Source organism: Coregonus lavaretus, assembly GCF_964263955.1.
Source record: "Coregonus lavaretus genome assembly, chromosome: 2".
Taxonomy (NCBI): Eukaryota; Metazoa; Chordata; class Actinopteri; order Salmoniformes; family Salmonidae; genus Coregonus; species Coregonus lavaretus.
In genome coordinates this window covers 13,554,088-13,581,977 of record NC_139989.1, presented here as the reverse complement: position 1 = coordinate 13,581,977, position 27,890 = coordinate 13,554,088, and the positions used below count along the sequence as shown (strand labels likewise).

Here is a 27,890-nt window from a genome sequence, read left to right as displayed (position 1 = left end):
CTTGACAGAAATAGTCTCCAAAGTAGGCGGAGGTGCTCGATTCGAGGACCTCGATTCGCACATCTTTAATAATTACAGTTTAGTCATCACAAAGCCGATTATACCCCTCTTAAGAATCTGCATTTTTTCTATAGGCACGATTCCTACCTCCCCCTAAGCTGTTTCGAAAAGATAAGCGTCGAGAGATTGAACAAAAGAATCAACTATCACTACCATGGTCTTCAGAGCTTTGAAGATTCCCTCTGAAATCTTCATTGACACTGTCATTTCTTTATCCACTTTTATCAGAAGGGTGTTACACAATACGAAGATACAGTATGCACATCTAGATGTGGCATATCTAGATTTATGCTCATTGTCTCAGCTTTGGCCAGAATATGCTGACTCACGCTACGGTTTAGCAAAGGAAAGTCATTGTCTTCTGTCTTTCTTATGTGCCTGTAGCTCTGCAATGGAGGTTCGGTGACAGACCTGGCCAAAGGCATGCTGAAGAGAGGAGACAGAATGGATGAGGCGATCATTGCCTACATCATACACGAGGCCCTCACGGTAAGAGTGCTCTTTGAATGGTGGATGGACTTGTGACAGAGAGCGAGAGAGAAGGACTGAAATGACTTTTCCCAATTATGAATTGAATGGCCCTCTTTCCAATGACTTACTATATTACTACTATCTCTACTGTTACAGGGTCTCCATCATCTGCACATCAACAAGACCATCCACCGGGATGTCAAAGGCAACAACATCCTACTGACCACACAAGGAGGGGTGAAGCTGGTGGACTTTGGTATGCTCTGTGATCTGTGTGTTTGTGTGTGTGTGTGCGTGTGCATTTGTGTGTGTCTGTGTCTGTATGGCTCAGTGTATTGTGTTAATTTGTCACTGGTCTATGTGTGCCTGTGTGTCTGTGATACTGCCGATGGATCAAATCCATTACCCCAAATTGTTTGCCACCTTAATTGGCTGACATTTATTTTCTTATCCAGGGTGGAATACATTTACCCGGTGGTGGGGAGGTGGTAGGTGGGTAGCACCAAATACATTTCCATTAGACGCAGCATCTCCTGCATTTGGCCTCACTGCAGAGGACACTGTTGTTATTCTCTCTGTGTTAGCAATGCAGCACTGATTTGTTTCGTGTTTTTCTTAACCAAATTAAGCTCCCTGTGCACTAGCCAGAGTCTGAATAACGTGAAATGATTCAGGCCATTTCCAGCAGTGACTCAGCAAAGCTCCTTTAGGGGCCTGAAAAGCAGCATGCCTCTTTCCATTACAGCTGAATCTCCTCTTTATTCAGCCGGTTAAGCGAGGCTTCTCTTAAAAGCATCAACCTGCGCATGTCGCTGCCTCGCTCTCTTCCTTCACTTAAACCAATGAGTAATAGGTCTTGTGAATATTTGTTGGCTCCATAGAAATGTCACAAATAGCACACTTCGCCCATTTGCGCTCTTTGTTGCGGCTCCTCTGTTTAACACTTCCATTAACAAGGTATTTAGTTCTGGCTAGGCTCCACTTTAGCTATAAGCTACTCTCAAGTGACACTCTCATGACTCGCCGTGCTCGACCAAGCCCTCAGTAAGATGGCCGCCACCCCGGCTTCAGTCCGTATCAGCCCCAGTGCAGAGGCAATGTAAAGACGCTAATTACTTTGGGGGAATCTTGGGTAGCGGATAGATAACGGGGAAGCTTGGCATTCACAAGGGTAGGAAGAGGGGGAGGAGGAGGAGTGTGAACCCGGACATATGGAATGAGCAGATAGGAGGAGCAGACCCCACAGAGGGAAAGAGATAGGGAGATAGTGATGACTCATGACCCCACAGATAGAAAGAGAGAGGGAGGTAGTGATGACTCATGACCCCACAGAGGGAAAGAGAGAGGGAGATAGTGATGACTCATGACCCCACAGAGAGAAAGAGAGAGGGAGGTAGTGATGACTCATGACCCCACAGAGAGAAAGAGAGAGGGAGGTAGTGATGACTCATGACCCCACAGAGAGAAAGAGAGAGGTAGGTAGTGATGACTCATGACCCCACAGAGAGAAAGAGAAAGGGAGATAGTGATGACTCATGACCCCGCAGAGAGAAAGAGATAGGGCGATAGTGATGACTCATGACCCCACAGAGGGAAAGAGAGAGGGAGATAGTGATGACTCATGACCCCACAGAGAAAAAGAGATAGGGCGATAGTGATGACTCATGACCCCACAGAGAGAAAGAGAGAGAGAGGTAGTGATGACTCATGACCCCACAGAGAGAAAGAGAGAGGGAGGTAGTGATAACTCATGACCCCACAGAGAGAAAGAGAGAGCGCGATAGTGATGACTCATGACCCCACAGAGAGAAAGAGATAGGGCGATAGTGATGACTCATGACCCCACAGAGAGAAAGAGAAAGGGAGATAGTGATGATTCATGACCCCGCAGAGAGAAAGAGATAGGGCGATAGTGATGACTCATGACCCCACAGAGGGAAAGAGAGAGGGAGATAGTGATGACTCATGACCCCACAGAGAAAAAGAGATAGGGCGATAGTGATGACTCATGACCCCACAGAGAGAAAGAGAGAGAGAGGTAGTGATGACTCATGACCCCACAGAGAGAAAGAGAGAGGGAGGTAGTGATGACTCATGACCCCACAGAGAGAAAGAGAGAGCGCGATAGTGATGACTCATGACCCCACAGAGAGAAAGAGATAGGGCGATAGTGATGACTCATGACCCCACAGAGAGAAAGAGAGAGGGAGGTAGTGATGACTCATGACCCCACAGAGAGAAAGAGAGAGGGAGATAGTGATGACTCATGACCCCACAGAGAGAAAGAGAGCGGGAGATAGTGATGACTCATGCTTCAAAGTTCCCCTGGCTCCATCAAAATCAGAGTCAGAAGAAAAGCATTGTCTGGTCCGGATAGTAAAGTCATGGTAGACTATAGAAAGGCTATGGCATTGTTAAAGAGAAGCTGTCATTTAGACACACAATGTGCTCCTTCCACTCTGTTGTTTAATATGTCACTCACCACATTCCGAGTGAATACTGTGTCTGAATTCAAATGAGGGCAGAATTCAATCAAACCTGCACTCCAGGAAACACACTGTACCCCTCCCTTTCAAATGACTCTTCTGTATGATCTGATTTAGGTTGGGACTCTGTAAGTCCACCATACAAATACTAGTGCTACACTCTACAATATGAATACAGAGTTAGGAGGTGACCCAGAAACAACTAGGAGTGTTTGAGGCTGTCTGAGTATCCCATGGTCAGATTCATTTGATCAAGCATCCTTTTATTTTGATAAGCACCCCATCAGAAATAAACATTTTTAGCAGACGCTCTTATCCAGAGCAACTTGCTCAAGGGCACATCGACAGATTTTTCACCAAGTCAGCTCGGGGATTCGAACAGTGACATTTTGATTGCTGACCAAACGCTCTTAACCACTAGGCTACTTGCCGCCTAAATATGTTTTGCTATGATAAAAAAAAAGAGGATTATCATAGGAACAGAGAAGAGTTTGTTATGTTTCTCCATTTAGCTTCAAATGTGCTGTCATTATGGTGAGAATCACCCAATCCTCCTCCATTGAATTAATGTAGTCTACTCTTGTTGGGGTTAGCGACCCATGTTATCTCACCCACGGTGAAAACTAAAAGACACTCAACTGCAAATTTATTCAAATAGGCTTTCATGCTGTGCAGGAAAAACTGTATTTCGTTTCTCTCCTGAATCCTGGTAACTGATTTTGATAAGAGAAAGGCCCCGTAGTCAGCTGGGAAATATAGAAATTGAGACGTGGAGCTACAGAGAGACAGACGGCCCAGAGCTACAAAATAGGAAGACAGTGGTGGTATAGGGGGCCGGACATAGGTGGCTAGGAGAGAGGGTGTACAGAGCGAGAGAGAGAGAGAGAGAGAGAGAGAGAGAGAGAGAGAGAGAGAGAGAGAGAGAGAGAAGAAGAAAGAAGGGATACTTGCTCCACACATGTCTCCTGCGTCACACAGAGGATAATAGTTTTTCATGTGGGGGGTCGGCACGATCCTACGCTACACTAAGCAGCTGAAAAGATAAAACCCCTGCAGTGACTCATCACCACCCCGAGAAAAAATAAGCCCTGAAAAAGAGAAGAAAAAGATGGATGGAGGCCATCTTTTCAGTTTCTTAATGAATATGCTAATTGACAGTGTTATCTCTCTGATGATTATTAAGGGTGTCCTGCCAGGCCCTGCCTCTGGGTAATGTAGTAGAAACAGAATGGCCACAGGGACTTTTTATAGGGGCGTCTTTGTGCATACATGTGAGGGCCTCATAACCATTTCATCACACATAATGAAATTGTTAAATACTGGTTCATATGTGTGAACGTATGTGTGTTTGATTGTGTGTGTGTGTGTGTGTGTGTGTGTGTGTGTGTGTGTGTGTGTGTGTGTGTGTGTGTGTGTGTGTGTGTGTGTGTGTGTGTGTGTGTGTGTGTGTGTGTTGCTGCTTACTTGTGTGTAAGCAGGTAGCAGAACAGGTAAGAGCGTTGGGCCAGTAACCAAAAGGTTGCTGGTTGAATCCCCGAGCTGACTAGGTGAAAAATCTGTCAATGTGCCCTTGAGCAATGCACTTAATCCAAGTCGCTCTGGATAAGAGCATCTGATAAATGACTAAAATGTGTCTGTGTACTGAATATCTGTGCACATTTTTCTGCTGGTAACATGTATGAGTTGTGCATGCATCGTTTGTGTGTGTGCATGCATGAATGTGTGTGCATGCGCAGGTGCAGGTTTGTGAGAAGTGCACCGAGCAGCACAGTGTGTCAGCCCTGTATATATCCCCTCCTGCATATAAGCCTAATCCCTTTTGATGTTTGCTACAGCACCGTTGAGAATCTGCTGCTTACTGCATTCCTTCTTCTTGCTATTCATTCCATCCAGTATTCCGTTTAACCCATTCAACAAGGAAGTCCTCAGAGAGATATCCCCCACACACTCTTTACAAATAACACAATTTTATACTCTAGTTCATGAATATTTACTATAATTAAATACAGCATAGATAAAACAAACATTAACATTGTTTAACAAATTTGTGATTTGTTTACTCAGATGGAGTGTATACTGTATATTAATCTATGCTAGCAACACGTCATATATTGTAAATACTTTGGAATTCTCCAGTTGTCTGTTTAAACATATAAGCACATAGTAACCACATAGCTATTTGTTGAAGCACAGCTTCTCTCTCAGTCCATAGTAGTCTTGCTGCATTCTGTTCATAACCTAGTGCTCATCAGTGGATTCAGTTCAAGCTGCTCCTCTACCATCTACTGCAGCTTCACACTGATTCGTCTGGACTGGAGTCTGGAGTCACGACTGTGGCTCGGCCTGGCGTTGATTGTCCAGACATTTTGACATGAACACATGAGTGTTACACACACATCATGTGTGTAACATCTTCCTATCCTCACAACTGTGGGGGTAGGAAAAGAAAGCAGCCTTCTGCAAATCATTATGGCTACAGTGCAGAGCAGACACAGGGTCCTATTCAGAATGACTAAACCTGACCTTTATAATAATTCTTAGTTAAATATCCGCCATAGACATAGCTGTTTGAAATGTATACAGTCTCCTTTCAAAACGAACAGAAGATAATGTGAACACTTACCAAATAATTCCAATTAAATCATGTCATGATTTGAATGGGTCAGTCAGTATTGTGTAGTGCAAATATAGTCATTCTGAGGTTTGTTCATGATGGATCTCTAGTCAAATGCCCTGATAAATCGCCTTGGGTATTTGTAATGCAAAGCAATCCATCATTTGCTTGAGAGCCATCACAACTTGGCGTGTGTGTAGGCTATATATGAGGCTATATGTGTGTGTGTGTGTGTGTGTGTGTGTGTGTAACTGCTAGTATGTGTGTGTGTGTGTGTGTGTGTGTGTGTGTGTGTGTGTGTGTGTGTGTGTGTGTGTGTGTGTGTGTGTGTGTGTGTGTGTGTGTGTGTGTGTGTGTGTGTGTGTGCATGCGTTTGTGCACATGTCTGTTTTTGTTCAATGTCACCAGTGACCACACCATCATGGTTTACAGAGTGGGTTTGGAATATCATTTACTTAATCCATCCCAGCTGGAATATGAATAGCACTTCACTATTTCACCCTATGACAGCTCATAATCGGAACCACCTGCTCTGGTTTCTGTCTGATGGACATGAGATGAAAAAATCATTATATTGTTTTAATGCTCCTCAGTGTCTATAGATGTCCTATGTAACTGAACTGTGATGTCCCAATGTATACAGCCGTTCATACTGTGGTTCCTATCTAATTGAGTTATGTTATCCTTGTGTCTTTCTGCAGGTGTTTCGGCCCAGTTGACGAACACTCGTCTCCGTAGGAACACCTCAGTGGGAACACCTTTCTGGATGGCCCCAGAGGTAGGCCTCATTCCCTTTACCTCACTAGACTCTTACACAGCATCCAACATTGGACCTGTAGAAAGAATACAGACTTTTGTTGACCTTGATAAGTAGAATAAGAACCAAATCTCGCCTGAGCATTGGCCTCTGACCAGCTACTCAATGTTTTTGTCTGTCACAAGACATTAGTGCTTGGCTAGCTCACACTGCAGCATGATGCTAAAGATGACCTGGTTAGAACAGCCTTCTTATTTTTTACATGACTTTTACATCCACTTTGCAAATCTATTTGGTATTAACTCATGCAGAGAAATGGCATTTTACATACCGTTTACATAGAGTATAGCTAATGACATGACATTAGAATCGGAGGTGGATGTCCTTTCAGGTTGACCATTTGAGTAAAAAGGGACTTTAAAAAAAGATATGTACAGAGCACCGAACGAAAACCGAGAGAGGAGCGCGGCAGACTTTAGTAGTGGATAGGCTATCGTAAGGTTTCTCTGCCAGTTTTGGAAGTATTTTATGAAGGGTTAGATGGTACCTACTGTGCTTTGTTGGAAAAAGATAAGAGTACCTCGAATTAAGTGGATTTTAGTTGAGGGTAAGGCAAGATGGATTCTAATGTATCAGCTTGGCTCACCTTGTTGTTGTAAATGTTGAATATTCTTCATGACTGTTGAGATGAGGATCCCGTATTGCTTGGGGTTTCTTGTTATTCATGTGAGTTGTGACATGTTCATGACACAACTCTTTGTCTATGTTTGTGCATGTGTACTGTGTTATGGTGTGCATTCTGCACGTTAATGTGTACTTCATTATGTTCATGTGACGTTTTGTCATTCAGAATATTTATTTTTGGGACCCTTGTTGATAAAGGTGTCTTAATGATGTTGTAATTGATATGTTTGGACAATATTATGCATTTTTTTGAGTACACTACTAAAGTATGTACCTTGGGAATGATTACTGTTGTTTCCCTGCAGGTGATTGAGGTGTCTGGGTGTGGATTTAACTGTGTGTATCGATGCTCTGTCTGTGTACGTACCATATGTGTCTCCTATGGGGAGATCTATTTTGTAAAGGGGATGCCATGTTGGCCTAAGGATATTGTTGATGGCGGTTTGTTTGTGTGTGTGTATGCGTGTGTGTGCGTGTGTGTGTGTGTGTGTGTGTGGTGCATGCACTCTTGATGATGGTCTGTTTGTGTTTGTGTGAGTGTGTGTGTGTGTGTGTGTGTGTGTGTGTGTGTGTGTGTGTGTGTGCGTGTCCTACCTGTACCATATTCCCTGTAGAAGCCTGCAGCAGTTGTTGATAAAGGTGTGCCCGTATCTCCCAAAACACTCTCAATAATATTCTCCTTAGAAACTACTAGAAACACAGACTGTATTTTCCTGCTGCTAATCTTAATGTGTGTGTCTCTGTCTACAGGTGATAGCTTGTGAGCAGCAGTTGGACTCCACGTATGACGCTCGCTGTGACGTCTGGTCCCTGGGCATTACTGCCATAGAGCTGGGAGATGGAGACCCGCCCCTCTCCGACCTCCATCCAATGAGAGCTCTCTTCAAAATCCCCAGGTCGGGCTCCTATTTCTGCACATTTAACTATCTGGGGATCGAAGTGGGGTCATCAGTGCAAGATATCCAATAGAGAAGGAAGTGTTCTCACTGCGCTAAAGGCTAGGCGTTAGCTATCATCTGTTGTTAGATATCAGACAACGAGACGTTATTGCAACAACTAACATCAGCCTAGCAATCTAACTGCTACACAGATGGCAGCTGTGGTGTCCACATTTTACATTTTTTACATTTTTAGTCATTTAGCAGACGCTCTTATCCAGAGCGATTTTTTTATACTGGCCCCCCGTGGGAATCGAACCCACAACCCTGGCGTTGCAAACGCCATGCTCTATCAACTGAGTTACATCCCTGCCGGCTATTCCCTCCCCTACCCTGGACGACGCTGGGCCAATTGTGCACCGCCCATGAGTCTCCCGGTCGCGGCCAGCTGCGACAGAGCCTGGATTCAAACCAGGATCTCTAGTGGCACAGTTAGCACTGCGATGCAGTGCCTTAGACCACTGCGCCACTCAGGAGAGTGTCTATTCAGCATGATAAATGTCCTTTGGGGTGGGGGCAGGGTAGATGTCTGTTGAGGGGGGTAGAAAGTCTGGGGGTGACAGGGGGAGCAGGTAGCGGACTAGTAGTAGCTATTCAGCAGCCTGATGGTCTGGGGGTAGAAGCTATTGGCCAGTCTTAGTTTTAGCCATAATGCTTGTGTACTGCCCGCATTTGAGTGATGAAAACGGGGAGAACAGGCCGTGGCTCAGGAGGCTGAGGTCCCTGATGATCTTTCATGGCCTTCCTGCAACACCTGGTGTTGTAGGTGTCCTGGAGGGCAGGCAGTGTGCACCCAATGGTGCATTCGGCTGAGCGTACCACCCTCTGTAGTGCCTTGCGGTCCACGGCGGTGGAGTTGCCGTACCAGGCTGTGATACAGCCTGACAGTATGCTCTCGATGGTGCTCCTGTAGAACACTGTGAGGGCCCTTTATACACAACATAACAACACAATCATCACAACTAGGTTTTATGTACGCCTAACCTATATCTTATGCGGCAATCATTTTACATTTTAGTCATTTAGCAGACGCTCTTATCCAGAGCGACTTACAGTTAGGGAATACATATTTGTTTTTTTTATACTGGCCCCCCGTGGGAATCAAACCCACAACCCTGGCGTTGCAAACGCCATGCTCTATCAACTGAGCTACATCCCTGCCGGCCATTCCCTCCCCTACCCTGGACGACGCTGGGCCAATTGTGCGCCGCCCATGAGTCTCCCGGTCGCGGCCGGCTGCGACAGAGCCTGGATTCGAACCAGGATCTCTAGTGGCACAGTTAGCGCTGCGATGCAGTGCCTTAGACCACTGCGCCACTCAGGAGTTAATCATATTTCCATTACTGCGCTTTTCACTTGGTAGAAAAGAACGTCAAAGCAGGGCAGTGCAGGTCGTTTGTATTGCAATTTACAAAACCATTTGCACTCTACAGTTCTGTAGCCAGCGAGATGAATTGCCCTTCCGTGCAACTGTCTGTGGGGCTAGGATCTGTCACAAGGCAAAATGAAAAGATAGCTTTCTTTTGGATTAGAGCAGCTTAGACGTACCACCTCTCTCTGCTATTTTCTGTGATCCTCCTCTTTCTGTGGATAAATAGGATCGATATAATATTTTTCTCCTCTGCCCACACTGTGTGTTGGAGGTGAATGGTTACTGATTACTGTCGTTGGTCTTCAGGTTCTGAGGCGGCTGCATAAGCGCTCATCACCGCTGTCATCTTGACGCCACAACACTTTGTCCATCTCCACCCCACCACTGTGTGCAACTACACACACAGGCATACACACACACCTCACTAGTCTGGAACAATTGTAAACACACCAAAAGACTAAAGAGTAGCTTATTTCCCCTTCTTTCTTTCACCTCTCTCTCTCTCTCTCTCTCTCTCTCTCTCTCTCTCTCTCTCTCTCTCTCTCTCTCTCTCTCTCTCTCTCTCTGTGTCTTTGTCTCTCTCTCTTTGTCTCTCTCTCTTTCTCATTCTGTCCCTCTCTGTCTAAACACACACACATAAATACCGTTCTCTCAGCTATCCCCTCTGTTGTTGATGTACTCTTTGCTTGGGTTTTTTTGCTCCAGAGCAGTCATCATCACACAGCTTTCTCTGAATCTTTGTGACTGCTGTTACAAGAGCTGCAGGCTCTCTCTACACACTTCCCTCACACTCCTCTTTCACCATGCTGGCAAGGATTTATTCAGTTGGATCTCCATTGAGAAACCATGTTAAATTGACAAAATGCAATAGATTCAGTGGGATGATGGTTTTCTCTCTTTCAAAAAATAATAATAATGTTTGGCCACTTTTGTGTGGCCAAAACTTTTATATTTTTATTTGACATAATTCCCTTATCCATTAAGTATTTGGAAATCCATCTTTGTTTTGCCAACACTCTACATCCAACACTGTCCTGTCATGCCAGCAGACATGCCAGTATACAAGCAATCAAACACATTTAATTGAGGAGGTTTGTAAATGCATTTTCACTAATGCATTCAAATGGGTCTTGAGTTCAACAGTGATTCATTTCATTCTCTTACTCACACACTACTGACCAGCGAAGGCACACGTTGTGTTTAGGCTTGAAGTGCTGTCCCCATTTAATGGCCATGATGACATCACCCAAGATGTCCGGAAGCTGTTCCTCCGCTGGATTATGGCTAGGGAACCTGTGTTCAGGATTATCCCGGTTTGATCCTGGAGAGAGCAGTTCAGCCAACACGTTCCCTGGCCTGGCACTGCCTAGCACTCACCCAGCCAGATAAGGGAAGGGAACAGGCCCCAGGTCAAGTCAAAAATACACACTACACAGGAAGGCAAAGATACACATGCAAAATATGTCCCGGCATACAGTATGTCCAAAATACATACATTTAGGTGAAGGAAGGGTCAAAGTTACACTCTTAGAAAAAAAGGTGCTAAGTAGAACCATGTAGGGTTATTCGGTTTGTCCCCATAGGGGAACCCTTTTTGATGCTAGGTAAAACCCTTTGAAGGGTTTTACCTAGCATCAAAAAGGGTTCCCCTATGGGCCTAGTTATACCCTAACACAGTGGTGTTAGGAAACTCCTGGTTTACAGGCCACATCAGGCCTGCAAGTCACATTATGCTGGCTTGCAAAGTGATGTTTAATTACTATTGGAATCCAACCAGAGTTAGGATATCCAACAAGTTGAATTTTTTAGGGAAGCTTGAATACTGAGAATACCTCAATCAATCATCTTAACTGGAACAACCATCTGGAACAACCATCTCAGTAACGGGTGCAATAAGTCCAACTACTAACGGATTGGATTAGTTTAGAAAAATGTATGCTATTTTTCTTGGTGTAGCATAAAATGTATCAATAAATCAATGTACATGCAAAAACACAGATATTAAAACAAACAATTCTAAAAATCACCCTGCAATAGAGCATGCTGGGATATATGATATATGGTTCTATGTAGAACCATTCTTGCCTTCCAAAGAGTCCTTCTTGCCTACTAAAGAATCATCAAAGAACCCTTTCTTCCAAAAGCGGTTCTTAGGATGTTAAAGGTTCTAGGTAGAACCCTTTGCCTTACAAAGAACCCCTGTCTTCCAGAAAGGGTTCTTCAGATCAAAACAGTTCTTGGTAAAACCCCATACCTCCGCAAAGAACCCTTTTACAACCCACAGCCTGTGGAGGAGGAGTAGAAAGATACAGGAGTGTATAGGAATGGTCAAAATGTTTCCGGAATAACTCATTTTAAACACATAGAGTAGGTTGTACTAGAAACACAGATTAATTAGTTGCATGAGAATTGGTATTAGCTATGATGAGCTTGTTTGACCCCTGCTATTATCTTGACTCAGTATTATTGATGGCTGCGTCCTTTTACAATAGTCAAAGCCATTTAGTCCCTCACCAGTATATCCCTATGTGTCCTTGTTTCCTCTCAGCTCCTTGATTCCACATTCAACTCCAGTATCCAGGTCTAGATAGCAGATGTTTGACTCTCCCCTCCCCACAGCTTCTCCAGACCTGTTAGTCTTCCAGATAAGAATTCATTTTAATAGTGGGAGCGTCGGCGGAACAGAGTCCATTTAAATGTCTGACACACACTCTGTCTAAATGGGGTGTGAACTAAGTGTGATAACCAGGAGATGTATGACCTCCCATTACAGCAATGAATCGCTGTCATTGTGGACGTGAAAAGGCCCCGCTGCGTTAGCGAGTCAATATCAACTCTTACAACCTGTGCCAAGCACCCTCTCGTAAAGAGCCACTTTAAACAGGACAGGGAATTATAGCAAATTAGCGCTATTGTTCCTCAGTGGGCGAGGTCTTGTCTTGTCAGGGTTGGGGGGCTAACTACAGTGTTTGGCTGGATTTGCTTGTTAAAGGACCACTTTTTTGTATTCATGATGGCTACTTTGAGATTGGAGTAGCAAGTCTGCATAATGGATATAATGTTGTCATCTAACTGTCTTATAACTGTGTTATGTCAGATTGGCATAACACCTGTCATAATTTTGATGGTCTCATGACAAGTTTATGCCAGCATTCTGCAAGTACAACTTAGTGTTGTTTAGGTTAGAAATAATGTGTTGGTGTTTTTCACCAAAATACTGAGATCTACACTACCGTTCAAAAGTTTGGGGTCACTTAGAAGTGTTATTGTTTTTTGAAAGAAAAGCCAATTTTTTGTCCATTAAAATAGCATCAAATTGATCAGAAATACAGTGTAGACATTGTTAATGTTGTAAATGGCTATTGTAGCTGGAAACTGATATTAATGGAATATCTACATAGGAGTACAGAGGCCCATTATCAGCAACCATCAAAGAAAAAGCCATATATCAGACTGGCAAATAAAAATAAAAGATTAAGATGGGCAGTCTGAGATATGGCTTTTTCTTTGCAACTCTGCCTAGAAGGTCAGCATCCCGGTGTCGCCTCTTCACTATTGACGTTGAGACTGGTGTTTTGCGGGTACTATTTAATGAAGCTTCCAGTTGAGGACCTGTGACGTGTCTGTTTCTCAAACTAGACACTCTAATGTATTTGTCCTCTTGCTCAGTTGTGCACCGGGGCCTCCCACTCCTCTTTCTACTCTGGTTAGAGCCAGTTTGCGCTGTTCTGTGAAGGGAGTAGTACACAGCGTTGTACGAGATCTTCAGTTTCTTGGCAATTTCTCGCATGGAATATCATTAATTTCTCAGAACAAGAATAGACTGACGAGTTTCAGAAGAAAGTTATTTGTTTCTGCCCATTTTGAGCCTGTAATCGAACCCACAATTGCTGATGCTCCAGATACTCAACTAGTCTCAAGAAGGCCAGTTTTATTGCTTCTTTCATCAGCACAACAGTTTTCAGCTGTGCTAACATAATTGCAAAAGGGTTTTCTAATGATCAATTAGCCTTTTAAAATGATAAACTTGGATTAGCAAACACAACATGCCATTGGAACACAGGACTGATGGTTGCTGATAATGGGCCTCTGCACGCCTATGTAGATATTCCATAAAAAATCAGCCGTTTCCAGTTACAATAGCCATTTACAACATTAACAATGTCTACACTGTATTTCTGATCAATTTGATGTTATTTTAATGGACAAAGAAATTGCTTTTCTTTCGAAAACAAGCAGATTTCTAAATGACCCCAAACTTTTGTAAGGTAGTGTAAGCGGACTTAAAGTTTACCTACAGTGGAGAGAACAAGTATTTGATACACTGCCGATTTTGCAGGTTTTCCTACTTACAAAGCATGTAGAGGTCTGTAATTTTTATCATAGGTACACTTCAACTGTGAGAGACGGAATCTAAAATCCAGTAAATCACATTGTATGATTTTTAAGTAATTAATTTGCATTTTATTGCATGACATAAGTATTTGATCACCTACCAACCAGTAAGAATTCCGGCTCTCACAGACCTGTTAGTTTTTCTTTAAGAAGCCCTCCTGTTCTCCACTCATTACCTGTATTAACTGCACCTGTTTGAACTCGTTACCTGTATAAAAGACACCTGTCCACACACTCAATCAAACAGACTCCAACCTCAAGACCAGAGAGCTGTGTAAGGACATCAGGGATAAAATTGTAGACCTGCACAAGGCTGGGATGGGCTACAGGACAATAGGCAAGCAGCTTGGTGAGAAGGCAACAACTGTTGGCGCAATTATTAGAAAATGGAAGAAATTCAAGATGACGGTCAATCACCCTCGGTCTGGGGCTCCATGCAAGATCTCACCTCGTGGGGCATCAATGATCATGAGGAAGGTGAGGGATCATCCCAGAACTACACGGCAGGACCTGGTCAATGACCTGAAGAGAGCTGGGACCACAGTCTCAAAGAAAACCATTAGTAACACACTACGCCGTCATGGATTAAAATCCTGCAGCGCACGCAAGGTCCCCCTGCTCAAGCCAGCGCATGTCCAGGCCCGTCTGAAGTTTGCCAATGACCATATGGATGATCCAGAGGAGGAATGGGAGAAGGTCATGTGGTCTGATGAGACAAAAATAGAGATTGGTTTGGAGGAAGAAGAAGGATGAGTACAACCCCAAGAACACCATCCCAACCGTGAAGCATGGAGGTGGAAACATCATTCTTTGGGGATGCTTTTTTGCAAAGGGGACAGGACGACTGCACCGTATTGAAGGGAGGATGGATGGGGCCATGTATCGCGAGATCTTGGCCAACAACCTCCTTCCCTCAGTAAGAGCATTGAAGATGGGTCGTGGCTGGGTCTTCCAGCATGACAACGACCCGAAACACACAGCCAGGGCAACTAAAGAGTGGCTCTGTAAGAAGCATCTCAAGGTCCTGGAGTGGCCTAGCCAGTCTCCAGACCTGAACCCAATAGAACATCTTTGGAGGGAGCTGAAAGTCTGTATTGCCCAGCGACAGCCCCGAAACCTGAAGGATCTGGAGAAGGTCTGTATGGAGGAGTGGGCCAAAATCCCTGCTGCAGTGTGTGCAAACCTGGTCAAGACCTACAGGAAACGTATGATCTCTGTAATTGCAAACAAAGGTTTCTGTACCAAATATTAAGTTCTGCTTTTCTGATGTATCAAATACTTATGTCATGCAATAAAATGCAAATTAATTACTTTAAAATCATACAATATGATTTTCTGGATTTTTGTTTTAGATTCCGTCTCTCACAGTTGAAGTGTACCTATGATAAAAATTACACTCTACATGCTTTGTAAGTAGGAAAACCTGCATAATCGGCAGTGTATCAAATACTTGTTCTCCCCACTGTATGTGAGTGTTTAGCTTAACATTGAGATGTCTCTTGGTATCTGAAATAAAGCACAGTGTTAAGATTTCATTCCATTATCCTGCTCCCAGCCTTAGCCTCTGTTCTCCTCCCAGTCTGTGTAATTCACATTTTATCTTATCTTTTGATTATTTCCCCGTACAGAAACCCTCCACCTACCCTGTACCAGCCTGAGCTGTGGTCGGACCACTTTAACGACTTCATCTGCAAGTGAGTATAAGGGGAGCTGGGTGTGTGTGTGTCTGTTTGTGTGTGTGTGTGTGTGTGTGTGTGTGTGTGTGTGTGTCTGTGTGTGTGTGTGTATGTGTGTGCGTGTGTGTGTTGTTGCTAATTACAGTGTACAAACGTGTAAACCTTCCCTCTCATTTACAGGCGAACATAATTGGTTTATTATCCTCTTCAGATTTGCTCTTCATAAACCATTCACCCCCTAAAATAGAAGCATGAATCTGAATATTATAATGTTCACTTGCTGATTGCATGGCCCAGAGCATCAGTAACATTCTCCCTGTCTAACTGTCTCACCCACAGATGTCTGATCAAGGACTTTGAGCTGAGGCCTAACGTTCTAGACCTGCTCCAACATGTGTTCATCAGACAGATTGTAGGTCGAGAGAGGATCCTGCAGAAACAGCTAATGGAACTCATAGACCTCAACCAGCAGATAGGAACCACTGGGAAGACAAGGTACTGTCATGATGCAGATGACCTCTGTTAGCCAATGGCAGAAGGATAAAGGCTACAAAGGCACCACATAGCACTATGTATTCAGGATCCAATTGACCTTTGCATTACATATGGTGCATTCTAGAAACTCCTTCCATATGAATGTCATAATGTATTTCATAACATCTCCCTGTTGGTCATGTATATTTAAGCAATAAGGCACGAGGGTGTGTGGTGTATGGCCAATATACCACGGCTAAGGGCTGTTTGTAGGCCTGGATACAGCCCTTAGCCGTAGTATATTGGCCGTATACCACAAACCCCCGAGGTTCCTTATTGCTATTATAAACTGGTTACCAATGTAATTAGAGCAGTAAAAATAAATGTTTTGTCATACCCGTGGTATACGGTCTGATATACCATGGCTGTCAGCCAATCAGCATTCAGGGCTCGAACCACCCAGTTTATAAATATTCTTATATAACCTTGCATGTTTTACATGTTATAGTACAGTCATGTCACTTGTTATCTACAAAAGGGACCCATGCCGTGATCCAATGTCGACATGTAGTGGATTTGTTTAATCTTAACTTTCAAACTCAAGCTTCATCTACTCCACACAGTACTTGAAGTTGCATTACGTTATATTACGTTCCTACTGGTTGCACAACTGTCTGCCATTGGAGGAAATAGGCATCATCTTAACTTGGATGTAGACAGTAATCCAAATTGCGCATCAGCTGGATATTGTGTCAGCTTCAGGCTCAAGGTTTCAGCAGTGACTGAAGGAGGAGAAGTTATGAGTCAGATTTTGTGTCAAATGTTGGGCCCCTGAAGCCCAGATATCAAGTTCAATCACTGCAACTGCATATCATATCCTGCTTATGAACTGTAATGTTATTTCTGTCATTTAAGCCATCATGGAAAGACAGACAGAAGCACAGACAGTAACGACAGGTAGGGGATATGAATGCACTTGTAGGGGTAGCTAGTTACCTGCCCACTTATTATGTCTAATCAAAGCCCTAACTGTAGACTGTAGTTTGTAGCCTACCCACTACCCAGCACTTTTCTGAAATCAAGTCATTGTGCTGTGTCTAGATGATTGTTGTCGACATCTAAGGATGACACTGGCATCCTTGTGTTCCATGATGTGTTTTAGTCAGTCTAGACCCTTTTGGGTGTAGATGTGTTGTTCGTTCCTCTGTCTTCTGTTTCATGTCTAACTTTGACTGTAGTTTTGTAACCTATACCCATGTTTTAACAAATCAAATGATGACCAATCAAATAGGGGAAAAATGACATTGTCACAGCGGAAGCGGCCATTTTACAATCAGGTGAAGCACAATCAGCCAGTAGAGTCAAACAGCGTGGATTAAGACATGTCGTGCCACCACTCAAGGCAAGGAAGGAAAAAACAGGAAAAGGAGCTACTAGCCAGTTAGACACAATAACAATAAGATCAGTGGGGACCAACAATTTGTTTGTTCAAGAGTTGGTCAAGCTCTGTTGTGGTCAGTCTCAACCTTTATCCACCTGGGGAGGTAAATGCTTGTTTGGAGTCGCACTCAAGAGAGGTGCTCATCGGTGGTAAAAAGCTTCTGTAGAAGCACAGCGTGCATAGATCTAGACCAGGGCTCTCCTACCCTGTTATTGGAGAGCAAACGTCCTGTAGGTTTTTGCACCAACCCTAATCTAGAGCACCTGATTGATTCTAATAATTAGCTGGTTGATAAGCTGAATCAGGTTAGTTAAAACTGGGTTGGAATGAAAACCTACAGGATGGTAGTTTACTGTTTACAGTTTAGCTCTCCTGTAACAGGGTTGGAGACCCCTGATCTAGAGTGATTCGATCTAGATTGATCAGCCCACATGGAAAAATACTATAGTATAAATACTGTAGTATTACTATAGTAAAACAAATTGTAGTATACAGTACCAGTCAAAGGTTTGGACACACCTACTCATTCCAGGGTTTTTCTTTATTTTTACTATTTTCTACATTGTAGAATAATAGTGAAGACATCAAAACTATGAAATGACACATACAGTTGAAGTCGGAAGTTTACATACACCTTAGCCAAATACATTTAAACTCAGTTTTTCACAATTCCTGACATTTAATCCTAGTATAAAATTATCTGTCTTAGGTTAGTTAGGATCACCACTGTATTTTAAGAATGTGAAATGTCAGAATAATAGTAGAGAGAATGATTTATTTCATATTTTATTTATTTCATCACATTCCCAGTGGGTCAGAAGTTTACATACACTCAATTCGTTTTTGGTAGCATTGCCTTTAAATTGTTTAACTTGGGTCAAATCTTTCGGGTAGCCTTCCACAAGCTTCCCACAATAAGTAGGGTGAATTTTGGCCCATTCCTCCTGACAGAGCTGGTGTAACTGAGTCAGGTTTGTAGGCCTCCTTGCTCGCACACGCTTTTTCATTTCTGCCCACACATTTTCTATAGGATTGAGGTCAGGGCTTTGTGATGGCCACTCAAATACATTGACTTTGTTGTCCTTAAGCTATTTTGCCACAACTTTGGAAGTATGCTTGGGGTCATTGTTCATTTGGAAGACCCATTTGCGACCAAGCTTTAACTTCCTGACTGATGTCTTGAGATGTTGCTTCAATATATCCACATAATTTTCCTTCCTCGTGATGCCATCTATTTTGTGAAGTGCACCAGTCCCTCCTGCAGCAAAGCACCCCCACAGCATGATGCTGCCACCCCCGTGTTTCACGGTTGGGATGGTGTTTTTCGGCTTGCAAGCCACCCACTTTTCCTCCAAACATAACGATGGTCATTATGGCCAAACAGTTTTATTTTTGTTTCATCAGACCAGAGGACATTTCTCCAAAAAGTATGATCTTTGTCCCCATGTGCAGTTGCAAACCGTAGTCTGGCTTTTTTATGGCGGTTTTGGAGCAGTGGCTTCTTGCTTGCTGAGCGGCCTTTCAGGTTATGTCGATATAAGACTTGTTTTTACTGTGGATATAGATACTTTTGTACCTGTTTCCTCCAGCATCTTCACAAGGTCCTTTGCTGTTGTTTTGGGATTGATTTGCACTTTACGCACCAAAGTACATTCATCTCTAGGAGACAGAACGCGTCTCCTTCCTGAGCGGTATGACGGCTGCGTGGTCCCATGGTGTTTATACTTGCGTACTATTGTTTGTACAGATGAACATAGTACCTTCAGGCGTTTGGAAATTGCTCCCAAGGATGAACCAGACTTGTGGAGGTCTTGGCTGATTTCTTTTGATTTTCCCATGATGTCAAGCAAAGAGGCACTGAGTTTGAAGGCTGGCCTTGAAATACATCCACAGATACACCTCCAATTGACTCAAATGATGTCAGAAGCTTCTAAAGCCATGACATAATTTTCTAGAATTTTCCAAGCTGTTTAAAGGCACAGTCAACTTAGTGTATGTAAACTTCTGAGCCACTGGAATTGTGATAAAGTGAATTATAAGTGAAATAATCTGTCTGTAAACAATTGTTGGATAAATTACTTCTGTCATGCACAAAGTAGATGTCCTAACTGACTTGCCAAAACTATAGTTTGTTTATCAAGAAATTTGTAGAGTGGTTGAAAAACTAGTTTTAATGACTCCAACCTAAGTGTATGTAAATTTAGTAACCAAAAAAGTGTTAAACAAATCAAAACATATTTTAGATTTGAGATTCTTCAAAGTAGCCACCCTTTGCCTTGATGACAGCTTTGCACACTCTTGGCATTCTCTCAACCAGCTTTATGAGGTAGTCACCTGGAATACATTTCAATTAACAGGTGTGCCTTGTTAAACGTTAATTTGTGGAATTTCTTTCCTTCTTAATGCATTTGAGCCAATCAGTTGTGTTGTGACAAGGTAGGGGGGTATACAGAAGATAGCCCTATTTGGTAAAAGACCAAGTCCATATTATGTCAAGAAAAGCTCAAATAAGCAAAGAGAAACGACAGTCCATCATTACTTTAAGACATGAAGGTCAGTCAATGCGGAAAATGTCAAGAACTTTGAAAGTTTCTTCAAGTGCAGTCGCAAAAACCATCAAGCGCTGTGATGAAACTGGCTCTCATGAGGACCGCCACAGGAAAGGAAGACCCAGAGTTACCTCTGCTGCAGAGTATAAGTTCATTAGAGTTACCAGCCTCAGAAATTGTAGCCCAAATAAATGCTTCACAGAGTTCAAGTAACAGACACATTTCAACATCAACTGTTCAGAGGAGGATGCGTGAATCAGGCCTTCATGGTCGAATTGCTGCAAAGAAACCACTATGAAAGGACACCAATAAGAAGAAGAGACTTGCTTGGGCCAAGAAACAAGAGCAATGGCCATTAGACCAGTGGAAATATGAGTCCAAATTTGAGATTCTTGGTTCCAACCGCCGTGTCTTTGTGAGACGCAGAGTAGGTGAACGGATGATCTCCGCATGTGTGGTTCCCACCGTGAAGCATGGAGGAGGAGGTGTGATGGTGTGGGGGTGCTTTGCTGGTGACACTGTCTGTGATTTATTTAGAATTCAAGGCACACTTAACCAGCATGGCTACCACAGCATTCTGCAGCGATACGCCATCCCATCTGGTTTGCACTTAGTGGGACTATCATTTGTTTTTCAACAGGACAATGACCCAACACACTTCCAGGCTGTGTAAGGGCTATTTGACCAAGAAGGAGAGTGATGGAGTGCTGCATGAGATGACCTGGCATCCACAATCACCCTTTACCTCAACCCAATTGAGATGGTTTGGGATGAGTTGGACCACAGAGTGAAGGAAAAGCAGCCAACAAGTGCTCAGTATATGTGGGAACTCCTTCAAGACTGTTGGAAAAGCATTCCAGGTGAAGCTGTTTGAGAGAATTCCAAGAGTTTGCAAAGCTGTCATCCAGGCAAAGGGTGGCTACTTTGAAGAATCTCAAATGTTTGTTTAACACTTTTTTGGTTACCTCATGATTCCATATGTGTTATTTCATAGTTTTGATGTCTTCACTATTATTATACAATGTAGAAAATAGTAAAGAAAGAAAGAAAAACCCTTGAATGAGTAGGTGTGTCCAAACTTTTGACTGGTACTGTACTGGAGAAATACCAAAAAATAATCCATAACTCTAGGTATGTAGGACTGGGGTCTGAACGGATAGTTCAGCGCTTCTGCTCTTTTCTATAATCTGTATGGAACACAATATATGGTCTATATTGGCATGTAGTATAGGTTTCTCACTTATTGGTGGTACAAATGGGAATCGGCAGGGTATATGCAAAAGAAATACTGTAATATTACTATAGTTTAAAAAACGGTATTGTTTTTGCGGACTGTAGTGTTTTTGCAGACTGTAGTATACTGTAGTATTTACTATAGTATTCTACAGTATACTACAAAATGATATAGTAAGTACTACACATGATCGAAGGATACTAAAGTATGTAGTTTAGTATTCTACAGTATACCACAGTTTACTACAGAATTATATAGTAAGTACTGTAGTATTTTATAGTAAACTGTAGTATTTTTTAATGTGGGAGTGTGTGGATGGGGGAGATTTGTTTAATTTAAGTAGATAGAAAGTAAAAGGAGAAGAAGGTGTCAATGCATTGCAGTTGTAAGAAAATAACATAATAGAGGAATGTTATGTGAAGCCATTGTTAAATGCTGGATTCATCTACTGCAATCACTTAGCTATGTTGTAGTTATAAGTTAGTTGTTTAGATGCAACTAGTTGCTTTAGACTTTATATTTGCATTCTGTGTTGTAGGCATGAGCGCATCCACACAAAGAAAGGTGGTCAAATGATGTCATCAAGCCCCACACACGACGAAGTGGATGACCTTGTCACCCTGGAAGTACTTGATGAGGTAAGGGATTAAATTGGCTGAAGATATTGGATATGTATTATCAAAATGGTAATAGCTTCCCCTTAGCCAATAGGTGGAATTGTTAGCCATATTGCTAAAATCTATCCAATCCTTTCAGATCCACACAAAAACAGAATCGGCTTTGTGTTAATCAGTGTCAAGGTGGTTATATTTTATTATCATATGGTATTAATAACCTAGGTCGGGGAGGGGCAACTGGCGGCCGACTTCCTTTTTTGTAGGCCCACGGATACATTTCCAAAAACGGAAGCAACTTTAATTTTTTCACTTAGGGCCCCCAAAAGGCTAGGGCCGGCTCTGACTGCATGTGTGGGTATGGATGTGGGTACACAGATCCATGAGCCACTGCAGCCCCTCATGATGAGTTCAGATTTTTTGTTGCCCCCATCCTCATCAAAGCTGCCATACATGACCTACACTCTTGGAAAAAAAGGTTCCAAAATGGTTATTCGGCTGTCCCCATAGGAGAACCCTTTTTGGTTCCAGGTATAACAATTTTTGGTTCCAGATAGAACCCTTTTGGGTTATTTTGGGGTTTCTGTGGAAAGGGTTCTACCTGGAACCAAAAAGGGTTCTTCAAAGGGTTCTCCTATGGGGACAGCCGAAGAACCCCTTTAGGTTCTAGATAGCACCTTTTTTCCTAAGAGTGTAGGTTATTGATAACCACCCACAGTTTAGGTTAGGAGAGGGTTTCCTCTCAGAATTACTCCTCTCTAGTCTCTGCACCGGTATTAAATGAATGGGAACATAGAAGCAAAATAGCAATATTTGTACCAAACACATTTAGGGTGATTTATCAAACTGAGTGCTCCATTGACATATTGAAACATACAAATTGCTCAGTCGCCTCGGGATATTTTCGCCCATTCTTCTACATGGCTGGTTTTGTTTATATCCTAGTCTGGGCCGAGGGAGGGGGTGGAAACAGAATGTATGTTCTGAGCACAACGCCTAATGAAATCAAGGCGGAGATGATAAATGGAACTGAGTCCAGAATGCTCATATTCATGTAAACAACGACAGTGTACATTTATGTTATGTTGCATATTGCTTATTTATGCTGACAGATATATCGCCAATTTACCAACATACTGTAAGCAATCCTAATAAGTGTTAATCTTACTGCAATGTTTCCTCAGTAATCATTGCACTAAACCTAGGCCCTCATCAAACGATACTGAAATACTGTATTGACGTCTCATCTCACATCAATTAATACCTTTGAATGTCACAATATTGAATGTGCATGTTTGATCTCTTCCCAGAATTCAGTCACAGAGCAGCTTCAGAGGCGCTACGCCAAGGACCAGATCTATACCTACGTTGGAGACATCCTCATCGCAGTTAACCCATTTCACAAGATGGAGCTGTATAGCCCACAGGTGTGTGTATGTGTGTGTGTGTGATGTGTGTTTGTTTGTGTGTGTTCCTGCGAGCGTGTGTGTTAATTTGGTCAAACACACACTACTGAATGTACCCGACCATATCTCATTAGGGCCTCAGTGCCCCACTTCCTCTCTCCTCTGTTTCACTTCCACACTCCCGCTGTGTCTCTCACTCGCTCTCTCTCTCTCTATCTCGCTCTCTCTTCCACTCTTCACTGGCCACACTTTGAACCCTTCAAGACCAAATGCCATGATACTACTGTTAAGTTATATTGTCCAATGTGGCATGTTGTACATAATTAAACTAGTCATTACTTAGAATAGTAGCACCTGCACTGATGAGTGTGTATCTTGCACTGTAATGGGAATAAACACATTTTTGAAAATTGCTTAAAGAGATTCTCCGGTACTTTTGTGTACTTTCTAGCCAGTAGTTCTGAAAATAGTTCTGAAAGTAGTGCTCACGAGCCAAAAGTGGTACCACGTCATTGCTCTCAAGTTTCAAGTTTTATTAGTCGTATGTATGGGATACATATGGTATACACCGTCCAACGAAATGCTTACTTGCAGGTTCCTTCTCAGCAATGCAACAACAATTAGAAATTAGAAAAGGAATACGAACATAAAGTAAATGGCTCACTCTCACTCTGCTGTGTGTGCATGATATGCCTCTTGCTAACAGTCACTCAATTGGCGAGGGGCTGAAGCTCATTGGTTGAACTCGAATTGCTAGGGGGCTGGCCCACCTGGGGGAAAATGGCACAGCCTCCAGAAAAACAGTCACTTTCAAACTAGGGATTTTGTGGCTAATTGATGTAAAACTGTAATTCTGCTCATAGATTATGCATGTATGAATTACACATTGACACATCCAGCCCAAAGAGGAAGGTTTAAAAAATACATATTATTCGCCAAAGTTCCGGAGCGTGTCTTTAATCTCTTTCTCTTTTTGCTATACTAGAAGGCAGCTAGAAAGTTGTTTTATTTTGATTTAGCCCATATTAGCTGCACATAGTGTAGCAAGCTTACTTGTTGGTATCAAATTCAAATGAAATCCCCTTACATGTGCCTTATCCTTTTCCTTGCACAGTACACAAAGATGTACATAGGAGCTAAACGCACTGCCAACCCGCCACACATCTTTGCTGTCGCTGACATAGCCTACCAGTCCATGGTGTCATACAACGCAGACCAGGTACACGAGTCCATTTCAACTATAATGTATGAATGATACAGTACATTCTGTATGTGCTGTATAAGCATAGCAACATGTCAGTAGATCAGAATACCATAGTAACTGGTGATTGGTTGTTTCTGTGCAGTGCATTATCATCAGTGGAGAGAGCGGTGCAGGAAAGACAGAGAGCGCCCATCTATTGGTCCAGCAGCTCACAGTGCTTGGAAAGGTGAGATAAAAAATTACTAGAATGTAATTACAGCACTTCATGTTCACTTGTGATAGCAAACATGATACTTTGCCTGTTACAGCACAACATTGCAGATCATGTTTTTATTGTTACTCATCGCTTAAAATTATATGTTTTATGCTGATCGTCCATATCTTTGCAGGCCAATAATCGATCACTCCAAGAGAAGATCCTATTGGTCAATAACTTGGTGGAGGCTTTTGGGAACGCGTGCACCGCCATCAACGACAACTCCAGCCGCTTCGGGAAATACCTGGAGATGAAGTTTACCTGTGGGGGGACCGTTGTCGGAGCGCAAATCTCTGAATACCTCCTGGAGAAATCCCGCGTCATCCATCAGGCCACGTAAAACCTCTCAGACAGCTTTACTAAGGCATTCATATGGCCCTCATCTGACTTGCACATAGTCTTCATGTAATATGTATAAGTCATTCTTGTGACTTTCATATGACAACAACATTCAGATTGTGGCCAATGGCCAATTAATATGTGTGTCCATCTATTTGCTCAAAAGTCATTACTTCTATAATTTCTTAGCAGCCTCTGGTCAAGCAGGGCAAGGGATAATTGGGAGATTTTTTTCTCTGTCCCTCTGAAGCTGGTGGAACTGCCTTCCCACTGCAGTTTATTCCTCCTGTTGTATTATCCCATGGCCAGGGAGTGCAGAGGGTCGAGTGAGAGGGGATAGCTTATTTCCTGTTTGATCAAAGATTCTAGCTCTCGATGTCTCCTCATTGGGGCTTCAAAGGGTGACTTTTTGCTCTTGGGAGATAAATTCAGACTGAGGGTGAAGGATCGGTGCACTCTCTGAGAGTAATGTTGTCTGTCAGTTAACTCTGTGCCTACTGCCTAGATTCAAAGTGCCAATTCTCTCCTGGGGTTATATTGTCTTAGGTGCCAAAAGTCGATTTTCTTCTGGAATGGAAAAATATATGTGGGGGAAATAAAATTATATTATAAATAAGTGGTATAAATGTAACCCTCATGAAGCCTATAATCGGGTGTGATAAGTATTGCATGACAAATAGCTTTAAAACTGATGACAGTCTATCACAATTGACTTAACACAGCAGTCTAGATTAGCTTGGTTGCTTGCCAATTATGTGTTTCAGAGTACATCTTACTGTATCTTTGGCTTTTTATGAGATTGTAAATAGGCTTCTGGTAATCCTAGGCAATCATAGCTGACAGACTTGGATGTGATTAATATTCTTTGTGTTTCAATCATCAAACATATTAATGTGATGACATATTCCTGTCCTGTGACTGTCCTTACAGAGGTGAGAAGAACTTCCACATATTCTACTACGTCTACGCTGGTTTAGCCGAGAGGAAGAAACTTGCCCACTACAAGCTATCAGACAGCAAAACCCCAAAGTAGGTCCCACAATTAACCTTCCTATCTCTCTTAACACTATAATTTCCTAATAACCTACTTTACTGCCTTAACCCCCCAATCATGACCTTATTTGTGGTTCATTTTTCTTTCTTCTGTCCCAGGTATCTGTTCAACGAGCACATTAAATTGGGCCCTGACATAGTGAACAACACCTTCTACAAGGAGCAGTTTGACGCGGTGGAACAGTGTTTCAAAGTCATCGGCTTTACCCTGGAGGTACATACACTACAGTACATTGGGTTCATTACTAATTCCTAAAGCAAATAAAACCTCCTGTCCCAAGGTTACACACATAACCGTTCTCAGTTAAAGCCTGGATAATATTTTACTAGGTTGCTCTCTATGTGGAGAGTGTCTTTGCCATGTTATGATGCTTTATTTAAAAAAAATGTATGTATGTTTCGTCACAAATGGCTCCTATTTTATTCCCTTGGTTGTGAAAAGGGGAAATTATAATAAATTATGAATTCAAAGGAAAAAAGTAATTAATGTGCAATAGCCTATGTGAAATGTGCAATTACCATGAAGCAGTTCCTGGTTGAATAGTCGAGACATTGATTTCCAGTGTTGTTCTTAGCTGTCATATGAGTCAGTGTGGACCATGGCATGATGCTTTGTTCAGTTTGCAATTAGCAACATGGACACTGATGAAGCCCAAGGAAGTGCCATAAATAACTGATTGCCTCTGGGGTCCTCAAGTCAATAGTACTTATGGTACATACAGTATAATCACTATAATCACTAACCACTCTGCTAGTACAGCTACCTCCCATTCTCCTGTCTACCTTGCACATAAAGACAGGGTGCATCTAAAGTGCATCTCTGATTGGGATTAAATTGATTTTGATTTGATTTGATTTGATGTATTAGGATCCCCATTAGCCGACACCAATGGCGATAGCTAGTCTTACTGTGGTCCGACACATAACGAAAAGACATTTCAGACAAAATACTTTACAATTTACTTACATTTAAAAACATTAACATGAAGTGTGTGTGCGTGTGTGTGTGTGTGTGTGTGTGTGTGTGTGTGTGTGCATCTATCAGTTACACATGCATGTCAGTACATACACACAACAAGTAGGTCACATGGAGGAGAGGTGTTCAAAACCATACTAGCTTTTAACCTTGCAAGCTTTTGGATAGCAGCTCCCCATCAAGAGAGAGCAGAGTTATTATGAGCTTGTCAGTGATGTCAGTCTGAGTATAGTGACATTAGGACTTGGCATGTGACAGTGATGCCAAAGCCATCAAACAGACTTTGTATGATGTAGGAATTCTGTCCGGCTGTAGGCTACCAAGACCCAATGCTATTAACTAAGTAGTTCCAATAGAACCACTGAATCTATGAAAAAACCATCAGATGAAATCTACAAATGAGTATTCCATGACTTTGTATCAAATTATGAATGTGCTATATTCTGAACAATAAGGTCAAGTTTAACCATACATTTTGAACCCTTAGGAGCTGGGCAGTGTGTACAGCACTCTGGCTGCTATCCTAAACTCAGGCGACATTGAGTTTGCCTCTGTGGCCTCAGAGCACCAAACCGACAAAAGCAACATCTCCAACATAGCAGTTCTGGAGAATGGTGAGACACAGACGCACAGTTCAGCCCCTGGTGTGATGTAAAGCTAACATGACTCTCACCTCTTTCCCCCTAATGCCTGTTACCTCTCCAGAGAGGCCAACCTAGCGTGAACAGTGGAGATATAAAGCACTACAGTATCTCAAGCCTGTTTACATGCATTTCCTTTACATTCAGGCTTGATACGCCTGACATGGGGACTTAGTTGTGTTTGATTATTTTAATTTATCCCCATAGGATAACCCTTTGAAGAACCCTTTTTGGTTCCAGGTAGAACTGT

At 42.6% G+C, this 27,890-nt stretch overlaps 1 protein-coding gene across 1 annotated transcript in view; it reads left to right on the top strand.

Annotated features, from left to right (window-relative positions):
• The window catches only part of myo3a (myosin IIIA), a gene marked incomplete at its 3' end in the record, with an annotated part of 83,082 nt that overhangs the window by 16,275 nt on the left and 38,917 nt on the right, over window positions 1-27,890 (top strand). The window contains exons 3-17 of the mRNA XM_084173203.1: window positions 445-549; window positions 688-787; window positions 6,333-6,409; window positions 7,823-7,968; window positions 15,406-15,471; window positions 15,793-15,948; window positions 16,843-16,884; window positions 21,690-21,789; window positions 23,076-23,192; window positions 24,286-24,390; window positions 24,518-24,601; window positions 24,765-24,967; window positions 25,901-25,999; window positions 26,123-26,237; window positions 27,487-27,613. Of these exons, the coding sequence (XP_084029329.1) occupies window positions 445-549; window positions 688-787; window positions 6,333-6,409; window positions 7,823-7,968; window positions 15,406-15,471; window positions 15,793-15,948; window positions 16,843-16,884; window positions 21,690-21,789; window positions 23,076-23,192; window positions 24,286-24,390; window positions 24,518-24,601; window positions 24,765-24,967; window positions 25,901-25,999; window positions 26,123-26,237; window positions 27,487-27,613 (1,642 nt within the window). The remainder of the gene's footprint in view (window positions 1-444; window positions 550-687; window positions 788-6,332; window positions 6,410-7,822; window positions 7,969-15,405; window positions 15,472-15,792; window positions 15,949-16,842; window positions 16,885-21,689; window positions 21,790-23,075; window positions 23,193-24,285; window positions 24,391-24,517; window positions 24,602-24,764; window positions 24,968-25,900; window positions 26,000-26,122; window positions 26,238-27,486; window positions 27,614-27,890) is intronic.